This window comes from Hypanus sabinus, chromosome 13 (assembly GCF_030144855.1).
Source record: "Hypanus sabinus isolate sHypSab1 chromosome 13, sHypSab1.hap1, whole genome shotgun sequence".
Taxonomy (NCBI): Eukaryota; Metazoa; Chordata; class Chondrichthyes; order Myliobatiformes; family Dasyatidae; genus Hypanus; species Hypanus sabinus.
Window position 1 is genome coordinate 66,339,164 of NC_082718.1, and position 27,532 is coordinate 66,366,695.

At 43.6% G+C, this 27,532-nt stretch overlaps 1 protein-coding gene across 1 annotated transcript in view; it reads left to right on the top strand.

The window, feature by feature from the left end:
- LOC132403373 (dynein axonemal heavy chain 3-like) overlaps positions 1-27,532 on the top strand; it is a 990,878-nt gene that overhangs the window by 239,747 nt on the left and 723,599 nt on the right. Inside the window, exons 21-24 of the mRNA XM_059986790.1 lie at positions 344-482; positions 19,964-20,162; positions 22,912-23,020; positions 25,655-25,774. Of these exons, the coding sequence (XP_059842773.1) occupies positions 344-482; positions 19,964-20,162; positions 22,912-23,020; positions 25,655-25,774 (567 nt within the window). The remainder of the gene's footprint in view (positions 1-343; positions 483-19,963; positions 20,163-22,911; positions 23,021-25,654; positions 25,775-27,532) is intronic.

Consider the following 27,532-nt stretch of genomic DNA (forward strand, 5'->3'; position numbering starts at 1 on the left):
GAATTATATACATTTCCACAAATTACATTACTGACAGAACAAGGTATTGCTGGTGAGCCTGAAGTGTTTCCTGCCATTTGCCCCAGTCATTAAGCCCATTCCCTATTACTCTATTAGGAAAGGCCCCATTATGTGCTGGGAAATCTACCAGCAACAGAGAAGATTCCCAACCATCCATGAAGAGTGAAGTCAAACTCCCAGTACTTGCCGGAAGATGTTTGCTTGTCTGACAGCTTGTGCAGCTGGAGCCGATGACAATTACTGTGAATGGCAAGATGAACTGAGTCAGTCTGTCAGGTGAGTGAGTGGTCTGCAGCATGGCTAAACTCTGTTTTTCTTGCAGGCAATCACCCAGAATGAGCTGAAAGGCTTCCTAAAGAAAAGCAATGAACAAATTGAAGACATTGTCGCTCTGGTGAGGGGCAAGCTGACTAAAATGGCTCGAATTACTCTGGCCGCACTCATCACAATTGATGTTCACGGTGGGTGAAGTGTTCTGTTGTTAAATTACACTGACCTCATTTCTAATACCTGAACATTTCTGTAAGGGATTATCAGTCTGCTGAATACCATGCTGCTTGCTAGATGAACCCCCTGACTGTATAAAATGTGTTTCTGCACTCCCACCTGCTGTCCCTTCTCCCTCAAGAATTCTCTCCTCCTGTGGGATCATGATAGAATGTCTGCCACAGTCTGCAGCTGGATGGTGCTTCAGTTTGCAGCTGGATTGTACATTAATTTGCAGTTGGATTGTGCAGTAGTTTGCAGCTGGAATGTGGGATGGTTTGCAGCTGGATTGTAGAGAAGCTGGATTGTGGTTCAGTTTGCATCAGGATTGTAGAGAAGCTGGATTGTGGTTCAGTTTGCAGTTGGATTGTAGAGAAGCTGGATTGTGCTTCAGTTTGCATCAGGATTGTAGAGAAGTTGGATTGTGGTTCAGTTTGCATCAGGATTGTAGAGAAGCTGGATTGTGGTTCAGTTTGCAGCTGGATTATAGAGAAGCTGGATTGTGGTTCAGTTTGCATCAGGATTGTAGAGAAGCTGGATTGTGGTTCAGTTTGCAGCTGGATTGTAGAGAAGCTGGATTGTGGTTCAGTTTGCAGCTGGATTATAGAGAAGCTGGATTGTGGTTCAGTTTGCATCAGGATTGTAGAGAAGCTGGATTGTGGTTCAGTTTGCATCAGGATTGTAGAGCAGCTGGATTGTAGTTCAGTTTGCATCAGGATTGTAGAGCAGCTGGATTGTGGTTCAGTTTGCATCAGGATTGTAGAGAAGCTGGATTGTGCTTCAGTTTGCAGCTGGATTGTGGGGTAGTTTGTAACTGGATTGTGGCATTTTTTGCAGCTGGATTGTGCAGTCATTTGAGCTGTATTCAGCTGGAATGTGGCAAATTTGCAGCTGGATTTTGGTGTGGTTTGCAGCTGAATTGCTGTTTGGATCTCAGCTGTTTTGTGGCCCATTTTACAGCTGGACCATGGTGCAGGGTGCAGGTGGACTGGGCACAGTTTGCAACTGGATTGCTGACTGCTTTTGAAACAGAAATTCTAGGACAAAATGCTGTGTTTGCTTTATTTTACCCAGATCACTGCAGATCTAAGAACACTGAAAAAGCCATTTAACTATGTACAATATATTTTATATCTTCAAAACAATTACCCATATTTGTTCCATTTGGAATCATTTCCACATTTGAGAATACTTCACCCTGATCAAATGACAGCCTCTGTGTCCTCAGCTTTGCTGACAATGAAAAGGTCTAATCATGAACAGGTGATTGTGTGAAAACTCAATCCACCAGTTTAGTCTGTTTGGAAACAGGTAACTATGGTAACCTTGATGAGTCAGACTGCTATGGACAGTGTCTGGACAGAATCTGTGCACACAATAGAAGTTGGAGTATCGCTGTTGCTAATGCAATCCAATTTTTAACTGGACACTCTTGATTAACCAGGTTAATTGGATTGATTAGCAATAGTTAAAATGCAATCAAACAACAATCAATCAATTAGTCATATTCTGTAGGAGTGACTAATATTTACTGAATAGAAATAAACAAATGTTTATCTGAAGCTTTTGATACATGAGTTGTGGCAATAATTAATGGGTAAACAAGTCAGCAGAATTTTATTTTGAGATTCAGCACAGTAACAGACCCTTCCAGTGCAACAAGCTTGTGCCTCCCCAAAGAGCCCATGTGACCATTAACCCGTTTGATCGAGGAACAACTGTGCAAGCACGTGGACGACAGCCAGTGAGAATAGTGAGAAGAGTTTAAAAGGAGACACCTTATAGAGCAGGTGCCAGAGTAGAGTAGAAAGGCTTTAGCTCAACGGGGCTTTGGTGTCAAAGAGTCAGGCAAGACAGGTTAGCTATGCAGAATACAGACAGGAAGAATGTGTGTGAGGCTGGTGTTCTGTTCTCGGTGTCAGATGCGGGAAGTCCTGGAGACTCCCAGCCTCCTAGACGGCCACATTTGCACCAGGTGCATCAAGCTGCAGCTCCTTAGGGGCTGGCTTAGGGAACTGGAGATACAGCTCGATGACCTTTGTCTGGTCAGGGAGAGTGAGGAGGTGATAGAGAGGAGCTATAGGCAAGTAGTCACACCGGGGCCTCGGGAGACAGATAAATGGGTAACAGTCAGGAGAGGAAAGAGCAGGAGTCAGAGACTAGAGAGCACCCCTGTGGCTGTACCCCTTAACAGTTAGTACTCCTGCTGGAGTGCTGTTGGGGGGTGGGGGAGATGGCCTACCGGGGGGAACAACAATGTCCATGCCTCTGGGACAGTGTCTGGCCCTGTGGCTCTGAAGGGTAGGGAAAGGAAGGATGGCAGTAGTGATAGGTGACTCTATTGTTAGGGGGTCAGACAGTTGATTCTGTGGACACAGGGAAGAAGCATGATGGTAGTTTGCCTCCCAGGTGCCAGGGCCCAGGATGTTTCTGCTCACATCCACAACATTCACTAAGGAGAAGGATATTGAATTGTGTAAGGTAAGGGAAACAAGTAGGGAAGTTATGGAAACTATGATGATTAAAGAGGAGGAAGTACTGGCGCTTTTAAGGAATATAAAAGTGGATAAATCTCTGGGTCCTGACAGGATATTCCCTAGGACCTTGAGGGAGGTTAGTGTAGAAATAGCTGGGGCTCTGACAGAAATATTTCAAATGTCATTAGAAATGGGGATAGTGCTGGAGGATTGGCGTATTGCTCATGTGGTTTCATTGTTTAAAAAGGGTTCTAAGAGTAAGCCTAGCAATTATAGGCCTGTCAGTTTGACATCAGTGGTGGGTAAATTAATGGAAAGTATTCTTAGAGATGGTATATATAATTATCTGGGTAGACAGGGTCTGATTAGGAACAGTCAACATGGATTTGTGTGTGGAAGGTCATGTTTGACAAATCTTATTAAATTTTTGGAAGAGGTTACAAGGAAAGTTGACGAGGGTAAAGCAGTGGATGTTGCCTATATAGACTTCAGTAAGGCCTTTGACAAGGTTCCGTACGGAAGGTTAGTTAGGAAGGTTCAATCGTTAGGTATTAATATTGAAGTAGTAAAATGGATTCAACAGTGGCTGGATGGGAGATGCCAGAGAGTAGTGGTAGATAACTGTTTGTCAAGTTGGAGGTCGGTGACTAGTGGTGTGCCTCAGGGATCTGTACTGGGTCCAGTGTTGTTTGTCATGTACATTAATGATCTGGATGATGGGGTGATAAATTGGATTAGTAAGTATGCAGATGATACTAAGGTAGGTGGCGTTGTGGATAATGAAGTAGGTTTTTAAAGTTTGCAGAGAGATTTAGGCCAGTTAAAGAGTGGGCTGAGCGATGGCAGATGGAGTTTAATGCTGATAAGTGTGAGGTGCTACATTTTGGTAGGAATAATCCAAATAGGACATACATGGTAAATGGTAGGGCATTGAAGAATGCAGTAGAACAGAGTGATCTAGGAATAATGGTGCATAGTTCCCTGAAGGTGGAATCTCATGTAGATAGGATGGTGAAGAAAGCTTTTGGTATGTTGGCCTTTATAAATCAGAGCATTGAGTACAGAAGTTGGAATGTAATGTTAAAATTGTACATAGCATTGGTAAGGCCGAATTTGGAGTATTGTGTACACTTCTGGTCACCGAATTATAGGAAAGATGCCAACAAGATAGAGAGAGTACAGAGGAGATTTACTAGAATGTTACCTGGGTTTCAGCACCTAAGTTACAGGGAAAGATTGAACAAGTTAGGTCTTTATTCTTTGGAGCGTAGAAGGTTGAGGGGGAACTTGATAGAGGTATTTAAAATTATGAGGGGGATAGATGGAGTTGACATGGATAGGCTTTTTCCATTGAGAGTAGGGGAGATTCAAAGAAGAGGACACGAGTTGAGACTTAGGGGGCAAAAGTTTAAGGGTAACATGAGGAGGAATTTCTTTACTCAGAGGGTGGTAGTTGTGTGGAATGAGCTTCCAGTAGAAGTGGTAGAGGCAGGTTTGGTATTGTCATTTAAAGCAAAATTGGATAGGTATATGGACAGCAAAGGAATGGAGGGTTATGGGCTGAGTGCGGGTCAGTGGGATTAGGCGAGAGTAAGCGTTTGGCATGGACTAGAAGGGCCAAGATGGCCTGTTTCTGTGCTGTAATTGTTATACGGTTATATCCTGAAGTAGGAAGGAGAACAGCCAGAGATCGTGGTGCATATTGGTACCAACGCCATAGGCAGGGAAAGGGAGGAGGTCCTGAAAGCAGACTACAGGGAGTTAGGAAGGAAGTTGAGAAGCAGGACCACAAAGGTAGTCATCTCAAGATTACTGCCTGTGTTCCATGACAGTGAGTATAGGAATAGACTGAGGTGGAGGATAAATACATGGCTGAGGGATTGTTGAAGCAGGGAGCAGTGATTCAGATTTCTGGATCATTGGGACCTCTTTTGGGGCAGGAGTGACCTGTATAAAAAGGACGTGTTGCACTTGAATCCCAGGGGGACCAATATCCTGGCAGGGAGGTTTGCTAAGGCTGTTGGGGAAAGTTTAAATTAGGGATACTGGGGGAGGGGGGGGCGGGGAACTGAACTGAAGAGATGGAGGAAGAGGTGGTTGGCTCACAAATAGAGAAAGCTTGAAGACAGTGTGAGAGGAAGGATAGGCAGGTGATAGAGAAGGGACACATTCAGACGGATGGTTTGAGATGTGTCTATTTTAATCCAAGGAGTATTATGAACAAAGCAGATGAGCTTAGAGCATGGATCAATACTTGGAGCAATGAAGTTGTGGCCATTACAGAGACTTGGATGGCTCAGGGGCAGGAATGGTTACTTTGAGTGACAGGCTTTAGATGTTTCAGAAAGGACAGGGAGGGAGGCAAAAAAGGTGGGGGTGTGGCACTGTTGATCAGAGATAGTGTCATGGCTGCAGAAAAGGAGGAAGTTATGGAGGGATTATCTACGGAGTCTCTGTGGGTGGAAGCTAGGAATAGCAAGGGGTCAATAACTCTGCTGGGAGTTTTTTATAGACCACCCAATAGTAACAGGGACATTGAGGAGCAGATAGGGAGACAGACTCTGGAAAGCTGTAATAATACTGGTTGTTGTGGTGCGAGATTTTAATTTCCCAACTATAGATTGGCATGTCCCTAGAGCAAGGGGTTTAGATGGGGTGGAGTTTGTTAGGTGTGTTCAGGAAGGTTTCCTGACACAATATGTAGATAAGCGTATAAGAGGAGAGGCTGTACTTGATCTGGTATTGGGAAATGAACCTGGTGTGGTGTCAGATCTCTCAGTAGGAGAACATTTTGGAGATAGTGATCACAATTCTACCTCCTTTACATTGGAGAGGGATAGTAACAGACAAGTTAGGAAAGTGTTTAATTGGAGTAAGGGGAAATATGAGGCTATCATGCTAGAACTTGGAAGCATAAACTGGGAACAGATCTTCTCAGAAAATGTATGGAAGTGGCAAATGTTCAGGGGATATTTGCGTGGAGTTCTGTATAGCTATTTTCCAATGAGACAGAGAAAGGATGGTAGAGAACAGGAAACATGGAGTACAAAGGCTGTTGTAAATCTAGTCAAGAAGAAATGAAAAGCTAATGAAAGATTCAGAAAACTAGGTAATGATAGAGATCTAGAAGGTTATAAGGCTAGCCAGAAGGAGCTTCAGCAAGAAATTAGAAGAAGCAGAAGGGGCCATGGGAAGGCCCTGGCAGACAGGATTAAGAAAAATCCCAAGGCATTCTACAAGTATGTGAAGAGGATAAGACATGAGAGAACAGGACCAATCAAGTGTGACAGTGGAAAAGTGTGTATGGAACTGGAGAGATAGCAGAGGTACTTAATGAATACTTTACTTCAGTATTCACTATGGAAAAGGATCTTGGCGATTGTAGGGATGACTTACAGTGGACTGAAAAGCTTGAGCATGTAGATATTAACGAAAAGGATGTTCTTGAGCTTTTGAAAAGCATCAAGTTGGATAAGTCACTGGGACCAGACAAGATATACCCCAGGCTACTGTGGGATGTGAGAGAGGAGATTGCTGAGCCTCTGGCAATGATCTTTGCATCATCAATGGGGATGGGAGAGGTTTCAGAGGATTGAAGGGTTGCAGATGTTGTCCCATTATTCAAAAAAGGGAGTAGAGATAGCCCAGGAAATTATAGACCAGTGAGTCTTACTTCAGCGGTTGGTAGGTTGATGGAGAAGATCCTGAGAGGTGGGATTTATGAACATTTGGAGAGGCATAATATGATTAGGAATAGTCAGCATCACTTTATGAAAGGCAGGTCATGCCTTACAAGCCTGATTGAACTTCTTGAGGATGTGACTAGGCACATTGATGAAGGTAGAGCAGTAGATGTAGTGTATATGGAAGGCATTTGACAAGGTACCCCATGCAAGTCTTATTGAGAAAGTAAGGAGGCATGGGATCCAAGGGGACATTGCTTTGTGGATCCAGAACTGGCTTGCCCACAGAAGGCAAAGAGTGGTTGTAGATGGGTCATATTCTGTATGGAGGTCGGTCACCAGTGGGGTGCCTCAGGGATCTGTTCTGGGATCCCTACTCTTCATGATTTTTATAAATGACCTGAATGAGGAAGTGGAGGGATGGATTAGTAAATTTGCTGATGACACAAAGGTTGGAGGTGTTGTGGATATTGTGGAGGGCTGTCAGAGTTTTCAGTGGGACATTGATAGGATGCAAAACTGGGCTGAGAAGTGGCAGATGGAGTTCAACCCAGGTAAGTGTGAGGTGGTTCATTTTGGTAGGTCAAATACGATGACAGAATATAGCATTAATGGCAAGACTCTTGACAGTGTGGAGGATCAGAGGGATCTTGGGTCCGAGTCCATAGGACACTCAAAGCTGCTGCGCAGGTTGACTCTGTAGTTAGGAAAGCATAAGGTGCATTGGCCTTCATCAATCATGGGATTGAGTTTAAGAGCTGAGAGATAATGTTGCCTCTATAAAGGACCCTGGTCAAACCCTACTTGGAGTATTGTGCTCAGCTCTGGTCACCTCACCGGAAGGATGTGGAAACCATAGAAAGGGTTCAGAGGAGATTTATGAGGATGTTGCCTGGATTGGGGAGCATGCCTTATGAGAATAGGTTGAGTGAACTCGGCCTCTTTTCCTTGGAGTGACAGAGGATGAGAGGTGACCTGATAGAGGTGTATAAGGTGACGAGAGACATTGCTCATGTGGATAGTCAGTGGCCTTTTCCCAAGGCTGAAATGGCTAGCACATGAGGACACAGTTTTAAGGTGCTTGGAAGCAGGTACTGAGGAGATGTCAGGGGTAATTTTTTTACACAGAGAGAGTGGTGAGTACATGGAATGGGCTGCTGGCAACGGTGGTGGAGGGGGATCCAATAGGGTCTTTTAAGAGACTCCTGAACAGATACACAGAGCTCAGAAAAATAAAGAGCTATGGGTAACCCTACGTAATTTCTAAGGTAAGGACATGTTCAGCACAGCTTTGTGGGCCAAAGGGCCTGTATTGTGCTACATATTTTCTACGTTTTCTAACCCACTAACCCTTATGCGTTTGGAATGCAGGAAGAAACCAGAGCACCCAGAGGAAACCCACATGGTCACAGCAGAGCTTACAGATAGTGGTGGCAATTAAACCCAGTTGGATGGTGCTATAATAGCATTAAGCTAACTGCTACATAGCAGGTTAACTTCCCAAATGCAACCTATCAGTAATTGATAGGGTCATTAATGCGTGGTTGTACTGACCAGAGCTTGCAGTTAACCTCACACATCAGTGTGGTCATCATGAATGGACTCTTGGGGACAGACTTCCCTTGAGCCTGAGCAGTGGCTAACTCACTATCGCAGCCCTCACATCTCCATCTCGTTGGCATTAGAAAAGACCTGTATGGTCGGTCCAGTGTGGAAAGGTTTGGTGGGGGTAAATGGTGAGGAAGGGTAGTAATGGCTGTGGGAAATTATGCTGGGGGAGATAATGGATGGTTAGGGCACCTCAAAAAGGGCTGATGTATGGAAGGATCTCCCGAAGTTCAACATTTCAAATTTGGCTGAATTAAACATCATCTGATATTTCTCTGTCCAAGTGATTCCAGAGGAACTCAGATGAGCAAACAACATTTTGCATGAAGACCCCTCACCTGTCAGAAAGCTTATCCTGATCCTTGCAGGCCAGACCCAATCCGAGTTGACTAAACCCAACCAGACTCAACCTGTGTCAAACCAAATGGAGGCCAGTCCTAGTCAATATACCTCAGATTGCCAGAGCCGAGCCAAACCAAGCCATCCCTGGCCTGAGACAAGCTGACTCAGAGCCACTGGTCCTATCAGCCCCTGATGGTGCTAGAGACTCACACTAAGAAATGGCAGCTGCCTGATCTCTGCATCCCTGACTGTTTTGTGTGTAGTCCCCATCATCAAGCCCACAGCACCTGAGCCTCAGTACATTCACTTACCTCCAGCTGGAGATGTTTAAGCTTTTGACCACTGACTAGTGGCCATTTCTGATCTTTTCTTGATCCCTGTCCACATCCTATTTGCTGGGGTTGGCCATCCTTCCTCTAGTAGCACAGTGAAACCATGCTCTGGCACAGTCTGGTGGAAGTTCCCTTCCTCCCAAAGGCAGAAGCTGCCAAGAGTACAGCCACAGTGCTGGAAGTGTGTGTCGTGTTCAACCTTAAGCAATCTTGACTCACCCAGGGGGTGATAGAGTATTACAGCAGCAGTCTCAGAGCAAAGTTGGTATCTGTTGTGTATTTAATGTTTGAGTAATCTTATAAGTATATTGTTCGATTAAGCATTCTTGTTCATTTTAATAATTCATGTATTTGTGAATTACAATGCCATGTGATATGTACGTGCCTCACTTAAAGTACACACAAAGTTAGACTCACATTTCAGATTCCTGTGTCTTCCTTTGAATTAGTTTAATGTTTTGAAGTTACAAAACATAACAGTGGTGACGAGGTATTTTTGAAGCAAACAAGCTACCGACCTGTTGATTCACAGCGACACATTCAAGCTTTAAAAAAGCTCAGCAAGGAGCAGTGAGTAAAACACATGCAGCACATGCAAATGTGATTGAGTTTAAAGAAAAGGCAGTAAATGGAAGAATTCACAGGTTCATAAACAGTGAATACTGAGTGATAATCATAAATAAAAAGATCAGTAATGGCTAGCTACATCAGGAAGCTAGACACATTCAATTGCTCAGAGGGTAACTGGCTTATGTATACTGAGCTAATTGAACAGCATTTTTAAGCAAATGAAATAATCAATGAAAAACAAGTAGCAATTTTGCTGAGTGCATTGGGTTTAAAGGCATACAGTTTGTCTCAAAGTTTAAATACTCCAACCAAACCAGCAGAACTGAGCTTTGCTGCCATTGTGAAAGTAATGTAAGAACATCGAGAGCTAAAACCATTATTGATTGCAGAATTCGTTAGGTTCCATAAACAGAATCAAAAAGAAGGGGGACCATTTTAGCACACATGACTGAATTGGAGAGGCTGGCTGAGCATTGTCAGTTCAGTAATGGGATTAATGATGTACTGACAGATTGTTTAGTTTGTGAAATCTTACAGTAAAGCTTTCAAAAACAACTCCTAACTGAAGCACAACTTACATTGAAAAAAAACAGTTGAAAACCGAGAGCTTGGATGCATACATGGAATTATGATGTAGTGGCCATTACAGAGACTTGGCTGGCAGGAATGGATTCTCAATATTCCTGGATTTCAGTGCTTTATAAGGGATAGAGAGGGGGAGAAAAGAGGAGGAGGGGTGGCATTACTGTTCAGGGATACTATTACAGCTACAGAAAGGGTGGGTAATGTAGCAGGATCCCCTTTTGAATCAGTATGGGTGGAAGTCAGGAACAGGAAGGGAGCAGTTACTCTATTGGGAGTATTTTATAGGCCCCCTGGTAGCAGCAGAGATACTGAGGAGCAGATCGGGAGGCAAATTTTAGAAAGGTGCAAAAACAACAGGGTTGTTATCATGGGTGACTTTAACTTCCCTAATATTGATTGGCACCTGATTAGTTCCAATGGTTTAGATGGGGCAGAGTTTGCTAAGTGCGTCCAGGACAGTCAACAGTATGTTGACAGGCCGACTAGGGGGAATGCCATATTAGATCTAGTATTAGGTAACGAACAGGGTCAGGTCACAGATCTGTCAGTGGGTGAGCATCTGGGGGACAGTGACCACTGCTCACTGGCCTTTAGCATTATCATGGAAAAGGATAGAATCAGAGAGGACAGGAAAAATTTTAATTGGGGAAGGGCAACTTATGAGGTTATAAGGCTAGAACTTGAGGGTGTGAAATGGAATGATGTTTTTGCAGGGAAATGTACTATGGACATGTGGTCGATGTTTAGGGATCTCTTGCAGAATGTTAGGGATAAATTTGTCCCGGTGAGGAAGATAAAGAACGGTAGGGTGAAGGAACCATGGGTGATATGTGAGGTGGAGAATCTTGTCAAATGGGAGAAGGCAGCATACGTGAGGTTTAGGAAGCAAGGATCAGATGAGTCTATTGAGGAATATAGGGTAGCAAGAAAGGAGCTTAAGAAGGGGCTGAGGAAAGAAAGAAGGGGGCATGAGAAGGCCTTGGCAAGTACAATAAAGGAAAACCCCAAGGCATTCTTCAGTTATGTGAAGAACAAAAGGTTGACAGGAGTGAAGATAGGACCGATTAGAGATAAAGGTGGGAAGATGTGCCTGGAGGCTGTGGAATTGAGCAAGGTCCCCAATGAATACTTCTCTTCGGTATTCACCAATGAGAGGGAACTTGATGATGGTGAGGACAATATGAGTGAGGTTGATGTTCTAGAGCATGTTGATATTAAGGCAGAAGAGGTGTTGGCGTTGTTAAGATACATTAGGACGGATAAGTCCCTGGGGCCTGACGGAATATTCCCCAGGCTGCTCCATGAGACGAGGGAAGAGATTGCTGAGCCTCCAGCTAGGATCTTTATGTCCTCGTTGTCCACGGGAATGGTACCGGAGGATTGGAGGGAGGCAAATGTTGTCCCCTTGTTCAAAAAAGATACGTAGGGATATACCGGGTAATTATAGACCAGTGAGTCTTATGTCTGTGGTTGGAAAGCTGTTGGAAAATATTCTTAGAGATAGGATCTATGGGCATTTAGAGAATCAGGGACAGTCAGCATGGCTTTGTGAAGGGCAGATTGTGTCTAACAAGCTTGATAGAGTTCTTCGAGGAGGTGACCAGGCATATAGATGAGAGTAGTGCAGTGGATGTGATCTACATGGATTTTATTAAGGCATTTGATAAGGTTCCACAGTGTAGGCTTATTCAGAAAGTCAGAAGGCATGGGATCCAGGGAAGTTTGACCAGGTGGATTCAGAACTGGCTTGCCTGCAGAAAGCAAAGGTTCATAGTGGAGGGAGTACATTCGGATTGGAGGGTTGTGACTAGTGGTGTCCCACGAGGATTGGTTCTGGGACCTCTGTTTTTCGTGATTTTTATTAACGACCTAGATGTGGGGGTAGAAGTGTGGATTGACAAGTTTGCAGATGACACAGAGATTGGTGGTGTTATGGATAGTGTAGAGGATAGTCTAAAATTGCAGAGAGACATTGATAGGATGCAGAAATGGGCTGAGAAGTGGCAGATGGAGTTCAACCTGGAGAAGTGTGAGGTGGTACACTTTGGAAGGACAAACTCCAAGGCAGAGTGCAAAGTAAATGGCAGGATACCTGGAATTGTGGAGGAGCAGAGGGATCTGGGTGTACATGTCCACAGATCCTTGAAAGTTGCCTCACAGGTAGATAGGGTAATTAAGAAAGCTTATGGAGTGTTAGCTTTCTTAAGTCGAGGGATAGAGTTTAAGAATCGCGGGGTAATGATGCAGCTCTATAAAACTCTAGTTAGGCCGCACTTGGAGTACTGTGTCCAGTTCTGGTCGCCTCACTATAGGAAGGATGTGGAAGCATTGGAAAGGGTGCAGAGGAGACTTACCAGGATGCTGCCTGCTTTAGAGAGTATGGATTATGATCAGAGATTAAGGGAGCTAGGGCTTTACTCTTTGGAGAGAAGGAGGATGAGAGGAGACATGGTCGAGGTATACAAGCTATTAAGAGGAATAGATAGAGTGGACAGCCAGTGCCTCTTCCCCAGGGCACCACTGCTGAATACGAGAGGTCATGGCTTTAAGGTAAGGGGTGGAAAGTTTAAGGGGGATATTAATGGAAGGTTTTTTACTCAGAGTGTGGCTGGTGTGTGGAATGCACTGCCTGAGTCTGTGGTGGAGGCAGATACACTAGTGAAATTTAAGAGACTTCTAGACAGGTACATGGAGGAATTTAAGGTGGGGGGGGGGGGGTTATGTGAGAGGCAAGGTTTAAGGGTCAGCACAACATTGTGGGCCAAAGGACCTGTACTGTGCTGTATTGTTCTGTGTTCTAAATCGCTGTTAAAATGGAAATCACAGAGACCAAATTGAGTTACAGTAAGGAATGAAAGTAAGTGTGAACAAAATTGCAACCTTTAAACAGAAATCTGCCTGGCTGAACAAATTGTATTACCATTCTGCCAGAGTCTCACATACACCAGACTACTGCAGGTTTAAAAGTGAAACTTGGCTTAAAGAAGGGGCAGATAGGACAGATGATAAAAAAGCAAAAATAGCATGCAGTCAGACTATCAGGAAGGGCAGGCAGATGATAGGACAAAATTGCAGAACAGGGTAAGTGTCAGTGCATAGGGATGCAAATCAAAAAGATAGCAAATGCACTACTCAAAGTGCGATATCTCAATGCACAGAGTATAAGAAATAAGGTGGATGATTTTGTTGCCCTCTTACAGATTGTTGGGTATGATGTTGTGGCAATCACTGAATTGTGGCTGCAGGATGTTTGTGGTTGTGAGCTGAAGGTCCAAGGTTACACATTTTATCGGAGAGATTGGAAGGCAGGCAGAGGGGGTGGCGTGGCTCTGCTGGTAAAGAATGGAATCAAATCATTAGAAAGATGGTGGAGGATGTTGAATCCTTGTGAGTTGAGTTGAGAAGCTGCAAGGGTAAAAGGACCCTGATGGCAGTTATATGATATGTAGCCTCAGTCGGTCATGATCGACCATGGGTACTGCGCCTCTGGTTGTCACCGGGAGTGGCTTCTCCAGGTCAGAGTTGACATGGAGATCCGACTGTTGCCCATGCAGTGAGAACACCTCTCCATGCTGATGACGGGTCCAAAGGAACAACGAAAGTCGATACAGTTTGGTGCCAGCAGCAGTCAGCCGCCTTCGGGACTCCGACTTTGGATTTTTCCTCCGGGTTTACTCCCAAAGCTTTTCCCATGAGTGGGTATAGCCACAAGGCAACGGAGCTTTGAAATCAGAGTTTTCCCTCTCCTAGATGAGCTACCATCCGTGATTAACGAGCCCCATCTGCCCGGAGCAACTGGTTTTAAGGCGCCAGTGGTCCGCTTTTTCCCCTTCTCCTGTCAGTGAGAACAACTTCGCCAGGCATGAGAACCATGCCACACATGAAGGCCAGGAGTTGGACTTGGCTGTCAGAGGCTGTTTGAGATGCACGCCATGAAGAGCCTTTGTTTAGCAGTGGGAGCTCGTCCCCACCACCACCCTTTGGCTATGACTACCCTTGGAGTTGGCAGTTATATACAGGCCTCTAAGCAAGAACTGGAATGTGGACCACAGATAACAATGGGAAATAGAAAAGTTCTATCAAAAGGCCAATTTTATGATAGTCATGAGAGATATTAACATGCACGTAAATTGGGGAAATCATGTCGGTTATGAATCTCAAGAGAGTGAATTTTTTGAATGCCAATGAAATGGGTTTTTAAAGCAGTTTGTTGTTCAGCCTACTGGGGGATCAGCTATACTGGATTGGATGTTATGTAATGAACCAGAGGTGATTAGGTTAAGGTTAAGGAACCCTTAGGAGACAGTGATCACAATATGATTGAGTTCAACTTGAAATTTGATAGGGTGAAGGGAAAGTCTGATGTAGCAGTATTTCAGTGGAGTAAAGGAACTTACAGTGATATGAGAGAGAGGTTGGTCAAAGTAAATTGGAAGGAGTTGTTGGCAGGAATGCCAGCAGAGCAGCAATGACTTGAGTTTCTGGGAGAAATGAGGAAGGTGCAGGATAGATGCATTCTAAAAGCAAAGAAATACTCAAATGGCAAATGGCTCTTTGGAGCGTAGAAGGTTGAGAAGGGACTTGATAGAGGTATTTAAAATAATGAGGGGGATAGATCGAGTTGACATGGATAGGCTTTTTCCATTGAGAGTAGGAGAGATTCAAACAAGAGGACATGATTTGAGAGTTATGGGGCAAAAGTTTAAGGGTAACATGAGGGGGAATTTCTTTACTCAGAGAGTGGTAGTTGTGTGGAATGAGCTTCCAGTAGAAGTGGTAGAGGCAGATTCGGTATTGTCATTTAAAGTAAAATTGGATAGGTTTATGGACAGGAAAGGAATGGAGGGTTATAGGCTGAGTGCGGGCCAGTGGGACTAGGTGAGTGTAAGCATTCAGCACTGACTAGAAGGGCCAAGATGGCCTGTTTCTGTGCTGTAATTGTTATATGGTTATATGTTATATTTTTATATGGCAAATAGTACAACCATGACTGACTAGAGAATTCAAAGCTAATGTAAAAACAAAAGAGAGGGCAGACAACAAAGCGAAAATTAACAGGCAGCCAGATGATTGGGAAGCTTTTAAAAAACTACAGAGAGCAACTAAAAGAATCATTAGGAGTGAAAAGATGAAATATGAAAGCAAGCTAGCAAACAATATCAAGGTGAATAGAAAAAACTTATTCAAGTATGTAAAAAATGAAAAACAGATGAGAGTGGATATAAGACTGCTAGAAAATGAGGCTGGAGGAATAATAACGGGGGACAAGGAGATGGCAGATGAACTAAATGAGTATCTTGCATCAGTCTGCACTGCAGAAGATACTAGAAGTTTTCCAGATGTTGGATGGTGTGAGGGAAGAGAAGTGGGTACAGTTACTATTACAAGAAGAAAGTGCTCAAAAGTCTGAAAAACCTGAAGTCACCCAGACCAGAGGAACTGCATCATGAGGTTCTGAAAGAGGTAGCGGAAGATATTGTGGAGGCATTAGCAATGATCTTTAAAAAATATCATTGGACTCTGGTATGGTCCTGGAGGATTTGAAAATTGCAAATGTCACTCCACACTTTAAGAAAGGAGGAAGGCAGCAGAAAGGAAATTATAGACCAGCTATCCTGACCTCAGTGGTTGGGAAAATGCTGGACTTAATTGCTAAGGATGAGGTTCTGGAGTACTTGGTGACACAGGACAAGATAAAACAATCAGCATGGTTTCCTTTCAGGAAACTATTGCTTTGTTGGAATTCTTTGAGGAGATTACAAGTAGGATAGATAAAGGGGATGCAGTGAACATTGTATATTTGGATTTTCAGAAGACCTTTGACAAGGTGCCATACATGAGGCTGCTTAGCCCATGGTATTATAGGAAAGTTACTAATATGGTTAGAGTGTTGGCTGATTGCTAGGAGGCAGCAAGTGGGAATAAAAGCATCCTTTTCTGGTTGGCTGCCAGTGACTTATGGTGTTCCACAGAGGTCGGTGTTGAGACCACTTCTTTTAATGCTTATATTAATGATTTAGATGATGGTATTGTTGCCAAGTCTGTAGATGATACAAAGATTGGTGGAGTTGCAGGTAGTGTTGAGAAACAGGAAGGTTACAAAAGGACTTAGACAGATTGGGAGAATGGGCAAGAAAGTGGCAATTGAAATACAATGTTTGAAAATGCATGGTCATGCACTTTGGTAGAAGAAATAAATAATTTTCTAACAGGGAGAAAATCCAAAAAATCTGAGATGCAAAGGGACTTGGGAGTCCTTGTGCAGAACATCATAAATGTTAACTTGCAGGTAGAGTCAGTGGTGAGGAATGCTAATGAAATGTCAGGATTAATTTCAAGAGGTCTAGAATATAACAGGGATGTGATGCTGAGGCTTTATAAAGCACTGGTGAGGCTTCACCTTGAGAATAGTGAACAGTTTTGGGCCCCTCATCTACAAAAAGATGTGCTGACATTAGAAATGGTTCAGAGGAGGTTCACAAGGTTGATTCCGGGAATGAAAAGGTTATCATATGAGGAACGTTTGATAGCTGTGGGCCTGTACTTGCTGGAATTTAGATGGATGGGGGGGGGGGGGGATTCCAATAGAAATCTTCTGAATAATGAAAGGCCTACACAGAGTAAATGTGGAAAGGATGTTTTCCATGGTGGGGAAGTCCAGGACAAGAGGACACAACCACGGGATAGAGGGGCATCCATTTAAAACAGAGATGCAGAGAAATTTCTTTAAAGGTGGTGAATTTATTGAAATATGTTACCACAGGCAGCTGTGGAGGCTAGGTCATTGGGAGTATTTAAGGTGGAGATTGATAGGTTTTTGGCCATAGCATCAAAGGTTATGGAGAGAGGGCCAGGGAGTGGGGCTGAGGAAGGGATAAAAAGAATCAGCCATGATTGAATGGTGGAGCAGACTTGATGGACCAGACTCGGTGGACCAAATGGCTTAATTCAGTTCCTATGTCTTACGGTCTTTTATGACACGTACAAAGAGCATGTTGGACAGACAAAAATAGATGAACTGCATAGGGAAGAGAAAAGGCTAAAAAGTCAAGTTCCAATTTCAAATAGAGCACTAATCAGCATGCCGTTGATGAAAAATCTAATAATGATGAGAATGACACAGGACTGGGTAGCCTTAAGTTATACAATGTGAAAACTAACAATAGACAAGCAATATGGCTTAATCCAGAAGTGAAAGGCAAATTACTCAGAATGAAATTGGATATTGGCTTGGCTGTTTCCATCATTCCACAAAATGAGTCTGAATGGCATTTCAAAGATACTGAACTGAATCCTGCAGATATCCAACTAAGAACTTATACTAGAGAAAAAAGTAACTCCTGTGGGAATGACGTTCATAACAGTGACATACAATAACCAACATTGGGCTTGTAGGTGGTAAAAACAGGGGGGGGGCAGCATTGTTTGGGTGTGATTGGCTGAGACAACTTCAACTTGATTGGAGATCCATCCACCATTTGCATACCACATCTCTAATAGAGTCAACTGAAATCGAATTAAAAAAAGGTACTGATGATGCCACATCTAACTCCGTACTGTACACCATGAACTGCTGCCGAAATGAGGGCAAACTGCTGTTGGTGTCAACCTCTGTGCTCTTGTTAGAAAACATATTGGGTCAAGGAAAGACCTTGCTCAGAGGAATAATGGAAGTGACAAAATCAGTGGTCCAATTACAACACTTTTGGTAGACAACATATCTGAGAATGCTTCTGATATGTTAATCAGACACAAGCATTTGGCTTTTGTGAGTATAAAGAACCTGAATCTCCTCTGCATACATTAAGGTTTTTGCATGAACTTCAAGTGGGAGACAAAAAAAACTGCTTGTAAAAGTAGATGCAAAGACCAAAGCCCAGCTGGATGAATGGAAAGCAGTCAACGGAGATACCAAAACAGAGGATTTATCAGATGATATGGCTGAGGAAACCAACAAGACAGATCAGACTGTAAAGGGAGCAATAGAGAATTAACAAGAGAATATTCCAGTGAATTAAATGCACCTTCCCAAGATCAAGATGCACAACCTGGTAAAGAAGGAAAAGAAAGGTGAGAAAAGAAAGACAAGAAGTTGAAAAGCAAGGAAGGGACAGAGAGAAAGAATGTGAGTGAGAAAGAGAAAGGTGTGAAAGAGAGAAGAACAGTGAGAAAGAAAAAGAAAGAAGCCAGGGCTGGGAGAGAAGCAAGGATTGAATTAGGTCTAGCGAGAAAAGCTGAGAAAAGGATAAGAGAAGTGGCTATCACTGTCAGAGCAACTTACTGCAGTCTCAGAGTCAACTCCTTCAATCACCATGGAGGCCCCACAACCTGAGATTGTTTCACAGGCACAGGTCTCATCTTTATCCCACAAGAGAAAGAAATCCTCCACAACAATTAAATCTTTAGACCTGAATGGGACAAAATAAAATTTAAGTGTCTGTGAGTGTCTGTATATAGTAGTTGTACTATATAATATACAAGTTGAGATGCATCCTCTATTGAGTTGGAGTTTATAGCTAAGCATGGAAGAGTGCTGTGTATTTACTATTTAAGTAATCTTGTAAATGTATTGTTTGATTAAGCATTCTTGTTCACTTCAATAATTTGTTCTGGGTTATATGTATAACTACATGAATTCAATAGGTCCATTTAATGTCAGAGAAATGTATACCATACACATCCTGAAATTCTTTTTCTTTGCAAACATCCACAAAAACAGAGGAGTGAACCAAAGAAAGAATAACAGTTAACTGTTAGAACCCCAAAGCCCCCCAGCTCCCCTTCACGCAGAAGCAGCAAACTGACAACCCATCCTCCCCCACCAGCAAAAAAGCATCTGCACCCTCCACTGAGCACTCAAGCATGCAGAGAAGCATCAATAAAGACATAGACTGCAGTACCCCAAAGACTACTTGCTCACCAGTATAAGACTAATAAGGGAAAAGAGATGTTTTGTTTTGTCTCCCCTTGCGCTGTGAAACGGGGACAACTCTCCAATTTATGGTGTTAAAAGCCTGTTATATCGCTCCTTTCAAACTCTGTGCCCGAAGAACTCAGGTCTCCGGACACACAGCCAGCAGCCAGCTCGCTGCTTTCAATCTTCCGTGTACTCCCACAACACACCAGGCAATGACACCGACCTTGAATCAGCCTGCCTCCAGAGCTATGAAAATCCGGCACCCTGCAGGCATGCTAGTCATCCAAGCTACGTCCTCCAAGCTACATCCAAGCTGCATATCGAAAAGCCGACCAGTCGTAAGGCCCTGAGAGCGGGTCCCGTTTCCACAAAGGATGTCAGCATGTAACTCTAGGTCAGGGTCTTCAAAAGAACCCTGAAAAAGAAAAAAAAGAAATATTAAAGATACAGATTGAGCTGTTTCTGAAAATGCAAGCAAAGGAGTTGCCGTTAGGTGCCATCATCCTAAGCTCCACCCTCTGTTATGTCATTGCACTCCTATGTGATATGCATGCCTTGCTTAAAGTAAACACAAAATCAGACTCACATTCTGGACTCCCATGTCTTCCTTTGAGTTAGGTTAATGTTTTAAAGTTACTGAACATAAAGAGCTCCCCTCTCTGAAGGTCATGTGATCAGACATAAGCATTTGGGATGAACCCAAGTCACAGGCCTGCAATAAGCTTGCATGAAAGGAGGCTGGTGATGAAAGGCACCAGCATGCAAACAGGGCATTGATAGATCAGCAGTGTGTGCTCACTTCCAATTGTAGGCTGCCTCCTTCAGCTACTTGTTCCCAACTAGAACACGGATTTGTACACACCAACTGGGAGTATTGTCAGTGTGTTCACTTCACCCACTAACCAAGAAACTGAACTAATGCATTTTAATTCTCCTTGCTAGCCCGTGATGTTGTTGCAAAGCTGACTGACCTTGGAATTAACAGCACCACTGACTTTAATTGGATCGCCCAGTTACGATATTATTGGGAAGAGAAGAAAATTGTAATCAGGCTGATTACAACCACGGTGCCTTACGGCTATGAGTACCTGGGGAACACAGGAAGGCTTGTCATCACGCCCCTGACAGACAGGTGCTACAGGTAAGATCTGGCTGGGAGTCCTCACAGGTGAACACACCCCGAGTTAGTTCTATGACTTCTTTAATTCCCTGCATTACATTTCTGAATGTTTCCATTTAAAAACGAAAAGAAATAATGCGCTCTGCTCAGGAGTGGAACCCATGTGGTCTTCTATTGCTGTAGCCCATCCACTTCAAGGTTCTTTGTGTTGTGCATTCAGTGATGCTCTTCTGCACACCACTGTTGGTTATCTGAGTAACTGTCATCTTCCTGTCAGCTTGAACCAGTCTGGCCATTCTCCTCTGACCTCTCTCATCAACAAAGCATTCTTGCCCACAGAACTACCACTCACTGAATTTTTTTGCACCATTCTCTGCAAACTTTAGAGACCGTTATGCATGAAAGCTGCAGTTTCTGAAATGCTCACACCACCCTACCTGACACAAGCAATCAGTCCACAGTCAAAGTCAGATGGTTGAGAAGAAGAAGCTATTCTTAAAGCATTGAGTGTGTGACTTCAGGCTCCTGGACCTCCTCTCTGATGGTAGTAATGAGAAGAGGGCATGTCCCAGATGATGAGGGTCCTTAATTATAGATTCCATCTTCTTGAGGCACCATCTCTTGAAGATCTCGAAGGTGGGGAGGGTTGTGCCCATGATGGAACAAACAATCAGCCTCTTGAGGGCCTGTATATTGAAGGCTCCATACCAAGTTGTGATGGAGCCAGTCAGAATGCTCTCCAGCGCAGTGTGACAATCATCTCCATCGATGGGAGGTGGAACAGCCATATTACAAATACAGCAACTGAATTGAGAGGAGGCAAGTCCACCCACCCTGTGAACTCTCCAATAAGGCCAATCTGACTGGGCCTTCAACTCATATTCCCATCCACCACAAGGAATCTACCACCCCCTTGCTTATCTCCATACAACTGCCTTAAATGTGATTTTATCCTTTTCAACCCCATTCTTCTGCCTTCTCCCCATATTAATCAAGAACCCTTACTAATCAAGAACCTCTCAGCCTCTTCTTTAACTATACACAATGACTTGACTCCACAATCACCAGTGCCAATGAATTCCCCAAACTTACCCTCTGGCTAAAATAAAAAATCCTCCTCATCTCTGTTCTAAAGGGATGTCCTTCTATTCTGAGGCTGTGCTAATTGGTTCTAGACTTCCCCACTATAGGAAACATCCTCTCTATCTAGGTTGTTCAGTATTCAATAGGTGTCAATGAAATCCTTCCTCATTCTTCTAAACTCCAGTGAATAGAGACATCAAATGCTCTTCATCCCCTATGCAATGCCAGCACATTTTTTCTTGAATAAGGGGCCTGAAACTGCTCACCATATTCCAAGTGCAGTCTTATAAAGCCCCATATGCCTTTATAAAGCCTCAGCATTACATCCTTGCTTTTACATTCTAGTCCTCTCAAAATGAAAACTAACATTACATTTGCATTCCTGAACCTTCAGGGAACCCTGCAAAAGGACTCCCAAATCCCACTGCATTTGTGATTTATGATTTTCCTTCCCATTTAGAAAATAGTTTACTCCTTTATTCCTTCAATCAAAGTGCATGACTATGCACTTCCCCACATTATGTTCCATCTGCCACTTCTTTGCACATTCTCCAAATCTGGCTAAATCCTTCTGCAGACTCCCTGCTTCCTCAACACTACCCCCCACTGCCTCCCCACTACCTTTGTATTGTCCGCAAACTTGGCCACAAAGACATCAATTCCGTCATCCAAATTATTGACATATAATGTGAAAAGACCCAACCCCTACAGAATACAACAAGATCCTTCTGTATATCAATGATGTTAAGGGTCCTGTCATTAACTGCAACACCTTGTGCCTGAATTAAACATCATTTGTCATTTTTCCACTTGTTGTTGTTGTTCGTCCTTCGGAGTCGAAGACGACCACGACTTCTGTCAGGTGGAGGGTTTATGACTGTGGGTCCGGAGGTGACTGGTGAGGCCAATCCGGGCCCTGAAAGCTCGCCCACATGTGGGACACATGAGGGTAGATGCTACAGTGGAAGTGGAGGTAGCTCAAGCCTTCCGCATGGCGTGTTTCCTCTGAGCCTCTGCGGTGCGTCTGATTTCTGCTGCATACGCTCCTTTAGTGGTCCTGCTCCACCAGGTCGGGTGGTCCAGAGCAAGCGATTCCCAGCTACTGGGATTGATGTTGAGGTCTTTGAGGGACACTTTGAGGCAGTCTTTGAAAAGTTTCTTCTGCCCTCCAACTGAGCGCTTGCCCTGGCTCAGCTCTCCATACAGCGGCTGTTTTGGTAGTCGACTGTCAGACATCCTGACAACATGGCCAGCCCATCTGGCTTGGGCTTTCTGTAGGAAGGTGTTGACGCTGTGGGTGTTAGCCCGCTCCAGGACCTCTGTGTCTGGGACTTTGTCCTGCCATCGTACATGGAGAAGTCTGTGGAGGCAGCTCAAGTGGAAGTGGTTGAGCTGTTTAGCGTGTCTGCTGTAGACAGTCCAGGTTTTGCTGGCATAGAGGAGGGTGGTGAGAACCACTGCTCGGTAGACCTTCAGCTTGGTGGTAAGGCTGAGTCCTCTCCGCTCAGCCCCACTTATAGGTGGTTTATATCCACTTTATCTTATTTAGTCATCTTTCTTTTTCTTTGACCAGTGTTTCTTCTTATGAGTCTTGTTTGTTAATACAGTTTTTCAAAAGTGCCAAGGGAACAAGTTCAGTCAATGCTCCAGTTGAAAGAAAATCCCGTCTCTGTTACTATTCATTCAGGACGCTGATGGGAGCCCTGCAGCTGAACCTGGGTGGAGCCCCAGAAGGACCTGCAGGAACTGGGAAAACCGAAACCTGCAAAGATCTGGCAAAAGCAGTGGCCAAACAGGTACAGGGATTGTGGCTGGGCAGTAGATACAGTTAGCAATGTTGCTAGGCCCTAGGAAGAGCGGGAGTTGCTCTGATTCCTTGACAGCATGGCAGGAATGGAATTGAATTGGTTTATTATTGTCACATGTATCAAGTTACAGTGGAAAGCTTGTATTGTGCACTCTGCATACAGATTACACAGGTAATGCAGAATAAAGTGTAACAGCTACAGAGAGAGCGCAGTCCAGGTAAACAATTAAGTGCAAGATCATAACAATGTAGGCTGTGAGATCAAGCATTCCAAGAGTTAAGCGTCTGATAACAGCGTGGTAGAAACTGTCCTTGGTGGTGCGTACTTTTGTTTTTTTATATCTTCTGTTTGATAGGATGAGGGAGAAGAGAGAATGTCCAGGCTAGATGGGGCCTTTGATTATTCTGGTTGCTTTACTGAGGCAGTGAGAGTCAAGAGTCCATGGAGGGGAGGCTGGTTGCATGATGCACTGAGCAGTGCCTACAGCTCTCTACAGTTCCTTGCAGCCATGGGCAGAGACAGTTGCTACAGGATTGGAGGGCAAGTAGATTACTCTTGTTCTGATGCATAGTTGTGAGCCAGGAGCAATGAGCTGCGTCATGAAATTTGATTAAGTTTGAGAGCATGAGGTTAATCTTTCTAAGATATGGAGAGGAAGCGAGGCAGTTGTATACATCTCTGATAGAGCACTATGGAGAATTAGGCCTAAAGTTTGTGGTGAGAACAAGCAAGTGGGATAGTCTTCACAAAAACATGGGAGGAGTGGAGGTGTGAGGGTAGTTACTGTTTGAAACAAGCCATCATTTGCAGAGCAGGCTTGCGCGATTGATTTGGGGGAATTTTGAGGTTCATTGAGAGGGTGTGTAGACATGGATGACTGTGGAGGCCAAGTCATTGGGTATATTTAAAGTGGAGGTTTATGGGTTCTTGATTAGTCAGGGCATCAAAGGTTATGGGAAAAAGGCAGGAGAATAGGTTGAGAGGGATAACAAATCGGCCGTGATCAAATGGTAGAGCAGACTTGATGGGCCAAATGGCCTAATTCTATTCTTATGTCTTATTATGGTTTTATAATTTGGGATTGTTACATGGATGGGGGGTGAAAATTGAACCAGAAGATTGGGTCAGGAATTGATGATGGCCTGCAGCGAGATCAGGGCAGTGAATTAGTTAAAGCAATTGAATGGATATTGCAACGTGTGAATTCATGTGGAGTTGGGCAAGTAGATTACATGTGGACTGATATGAAACTGTAAGGTGAATTATTCTGTGAGGCTAGTTTGGGACATCTGAAGAGGAAGCAGGCAGTCGGTTTAGTTTTGGATAATGCAGGATGGTAGGGAGAGGGTGGGGCGTGGGAATAGTCTGAATTAATAGAGACTATGGGAGCAAGCTAAAGAACAAACTGCTGGAGGAACTCAGCAGGTCAGGCAGCATCTGTGGAGGGGAATGGCTGGGAATGGCAGGTTCAAGTTAAGCCCTTCCTCTGGTCTCTGGCTTTAATGAGAATGGGATAGTATTAGAAATAGGAGAGTGAATACTCTGACAAAAAGTGGAACAGAGACAGGGTTGCACGTAATTGAAATACAAATCTGAGCACATAATTTTATTTCTTTGTCTGCTGGTCCTTTAACATCCCATTGACACTCCTTTCAGACCAGCATCAGACCCTTACTCATTGGCTGACGACGTTCGAGTAAGTTTCTGTGAATCTGTCAGACAGCCGCAGCCAAGCCTGGTCTGACACACTCTCACCTGGCTGATAGTCACAGGCTCCAAGTACCTTCAGGGAGCTCAGGCTTCTCTAGGTGGGGTAATTAGTGAAACACTTACCACCTTTCTGGCAAGGGGATTGAACCATAGCTGCCCCTGGAGCACATCAGGCTGGTGAAGCCACTGGCAGGATCTAATGGGGACCCCAATATAGCCAAACCTCTACAGTTCAAATATGTATTTGTTAGTATTGAGATTCATTTCCTTGCAGATATTTACAGGAAAAGTAGAAAAACATAGAAAACCTACATCACAATACAGGCCCTTCGACCCACAAAGCTGTGCCAAACACGTCCTAACCTTAGAATTACCTAGACTTACCCATAGCCCTCTATTTTCTAAGCTCTATGTATCCATCCAGGAGTCTCTTAAAAGTTCCTATTGTTTCCACCACTGCCGTCAGCAGCCCATTTCACATACTCACCACTCTCTGCATAAAAAAACTTACCCCTGACATCTCTTCTGTACCGACTTCCAATCACCTTAAAGCTGCCCTCTCTTGTTAGCCATTTCAGCCCTAGGAAAGACTCTCTCACTATCCACAAGATCAGTGCCTCTCATGATAAAATTTATGAAAAAACTGTACATAAACAGACAAGGACTGACAAATGACCAATGTGCAAAGGAAGACAATCTGTGCAAATGAAAATTAATAAGAAGAACATGAGCCCTTAAGGTGAGTCTGTAAGTGATAGAATCAGTTCAGAGAAGTGGTGATTGAAGTTAACCACATGGGTCTGGGAGCCTGATGGTTGATCAGGCTAAAAACACATGCGGCTAAAAATAGATATGCTTACCGTTACTGTGGGCTGTGTTAATGTATACTGAACAAGGACTTCTCTTCCACAGTGCATTGTGTTTAACTGCTCTGACAGGCTGGACTACAGGGCAATGGGGAAGTTTTTTAAGGGGCTGGCACAGTGCGGTGCTTGGGCCTGCTTCGATGAATTTAATCGGATTGAGTTAGAGGTAATGAAAACACTTTGCTATTATCCTTTACCATCTAATATTAATCAACACATCAGCAATTATTATCATTAATATTGCACTCTCTCCAATGTGACAAAGCTTTGCAAATTAAACATGTTCATTTATGTATGTGGTGATGGATTTTAGTAAAATTTAGAAAATGTTTAATTTTATTTATTAATTATCTCCTGAAAAGTTTTATCTGTTTTAGTTTATACTTCTGTCCAACCACTACCATTTTCCAGGATTTGATATATCATTATGAAACAGATATAAGCAGATATAAAGTGATGGTTAAAAGTAGATACCTGGAGAGACAAACATTGCATAAAACCTTTGGCTTTAAGATTGAACATAGAACATTGAAATCTACATCATATTGCAGGCCCTTCGCCCACAAAGTTGTGCCGACCATGTAACCTACTCTTGACACTGCCTAGAATTTCCCTAGTGCATAGCCCTCTATTTTTCTAAGCTCTATGTACCTATCTAAGAGGCTCTTAAAAGACTCCATTGTATCTGCTCCCAACACCGCTGCCGGCAGTGCATTCTATGCACCCAGCATTCTCTGTGTGAAGAATTTACCTCTGGCATCCCCTTTTTAAAAGCTTCCCAATTTTCTAACTTCCAACTAAATTTGCACTATTATATGTCCTCTCTTTGGCTTTTATGTTGGCTTTGACTTCTCTTGTTAGCCACAGCTGTGTTATGTTGCCTTCAGGATATTTTTCCTGTTTGGGATGTATATACCCTGTGCCTTCCAAGTTGCTTCCGCAGGTTCCATTGCTACTCTGCCATCATCCCTGCCAGTGTTCTTTTCCAAGGAATTTTGGCCAACTCCTCTCTCGAGCCTCTGTAATTCCCTTTACCCCACTGTAATACTGATAATCTGACTTTAGCTTCTCCTTCTCAGATTTCAGGGTGAATTTGATCATATTATGATAATTTGACCCTAAGGGTTCTTTTACCTTAAGCTCTTGAAACAATTTTGGTTCATTGCACAGCACGTAATCCAGAATAGCTGATCCCATGTAGGTTCAGCCACAAGCTGCTCTAAAAAGCCATCTTGTAAGCCTTATAGAAATCCCCCTTCTTGGGATCCAGCACCAACCCAGTTTTCCCAATCTACCTGCCCATTGAAATCCCATTACTTTTGTAACATTGCCCTTTAGGCATGCATTTTCTGTCTCTCATTGTAATTTGTAGACCACGTCCTTACTACTGTTTGGGGTTCTGTAAACAACTCCCACCAGGGTCTTTTCATTCATGCAGTTCCTTAGCTCTATCCACAATGATTCAACACCTTCCAGCCCTCTGTCACATCTTTCTAATGAGTTGAATACATTTTTTATCAACAGAAAAACACCACCCCCTCTGCCTTCCTGCTCATCCTTTCAGTACAATGTGTATTCTTGGACATTAAGCTCCCAGCTACAGCATAATCTTCTTTCAGCCATGATTCAGTAATGTCTACAACATCATACCTGCCAATCTGTAACTGTGCTGCAAGTTTATCTACCTTATTCCATATACTGCGTGTATTGAAATTTAAGTTTCAGTCCAGTATTCATCCTGTTCAATTTTGTTTGCCTCTTACATTGTAACTCATCCTGTTAACTGCAATATTGCCCTATCATCAACTTCTCCTTGCTAGGAGTCTCTCTACATACTGCCTCTGTTTGTAAGCCAACTACCCCATCCTTAGCACCATCAATTAAGTTCCAAGCCCCCGCCAGATCAGTTTCAACCCTTCTAAAC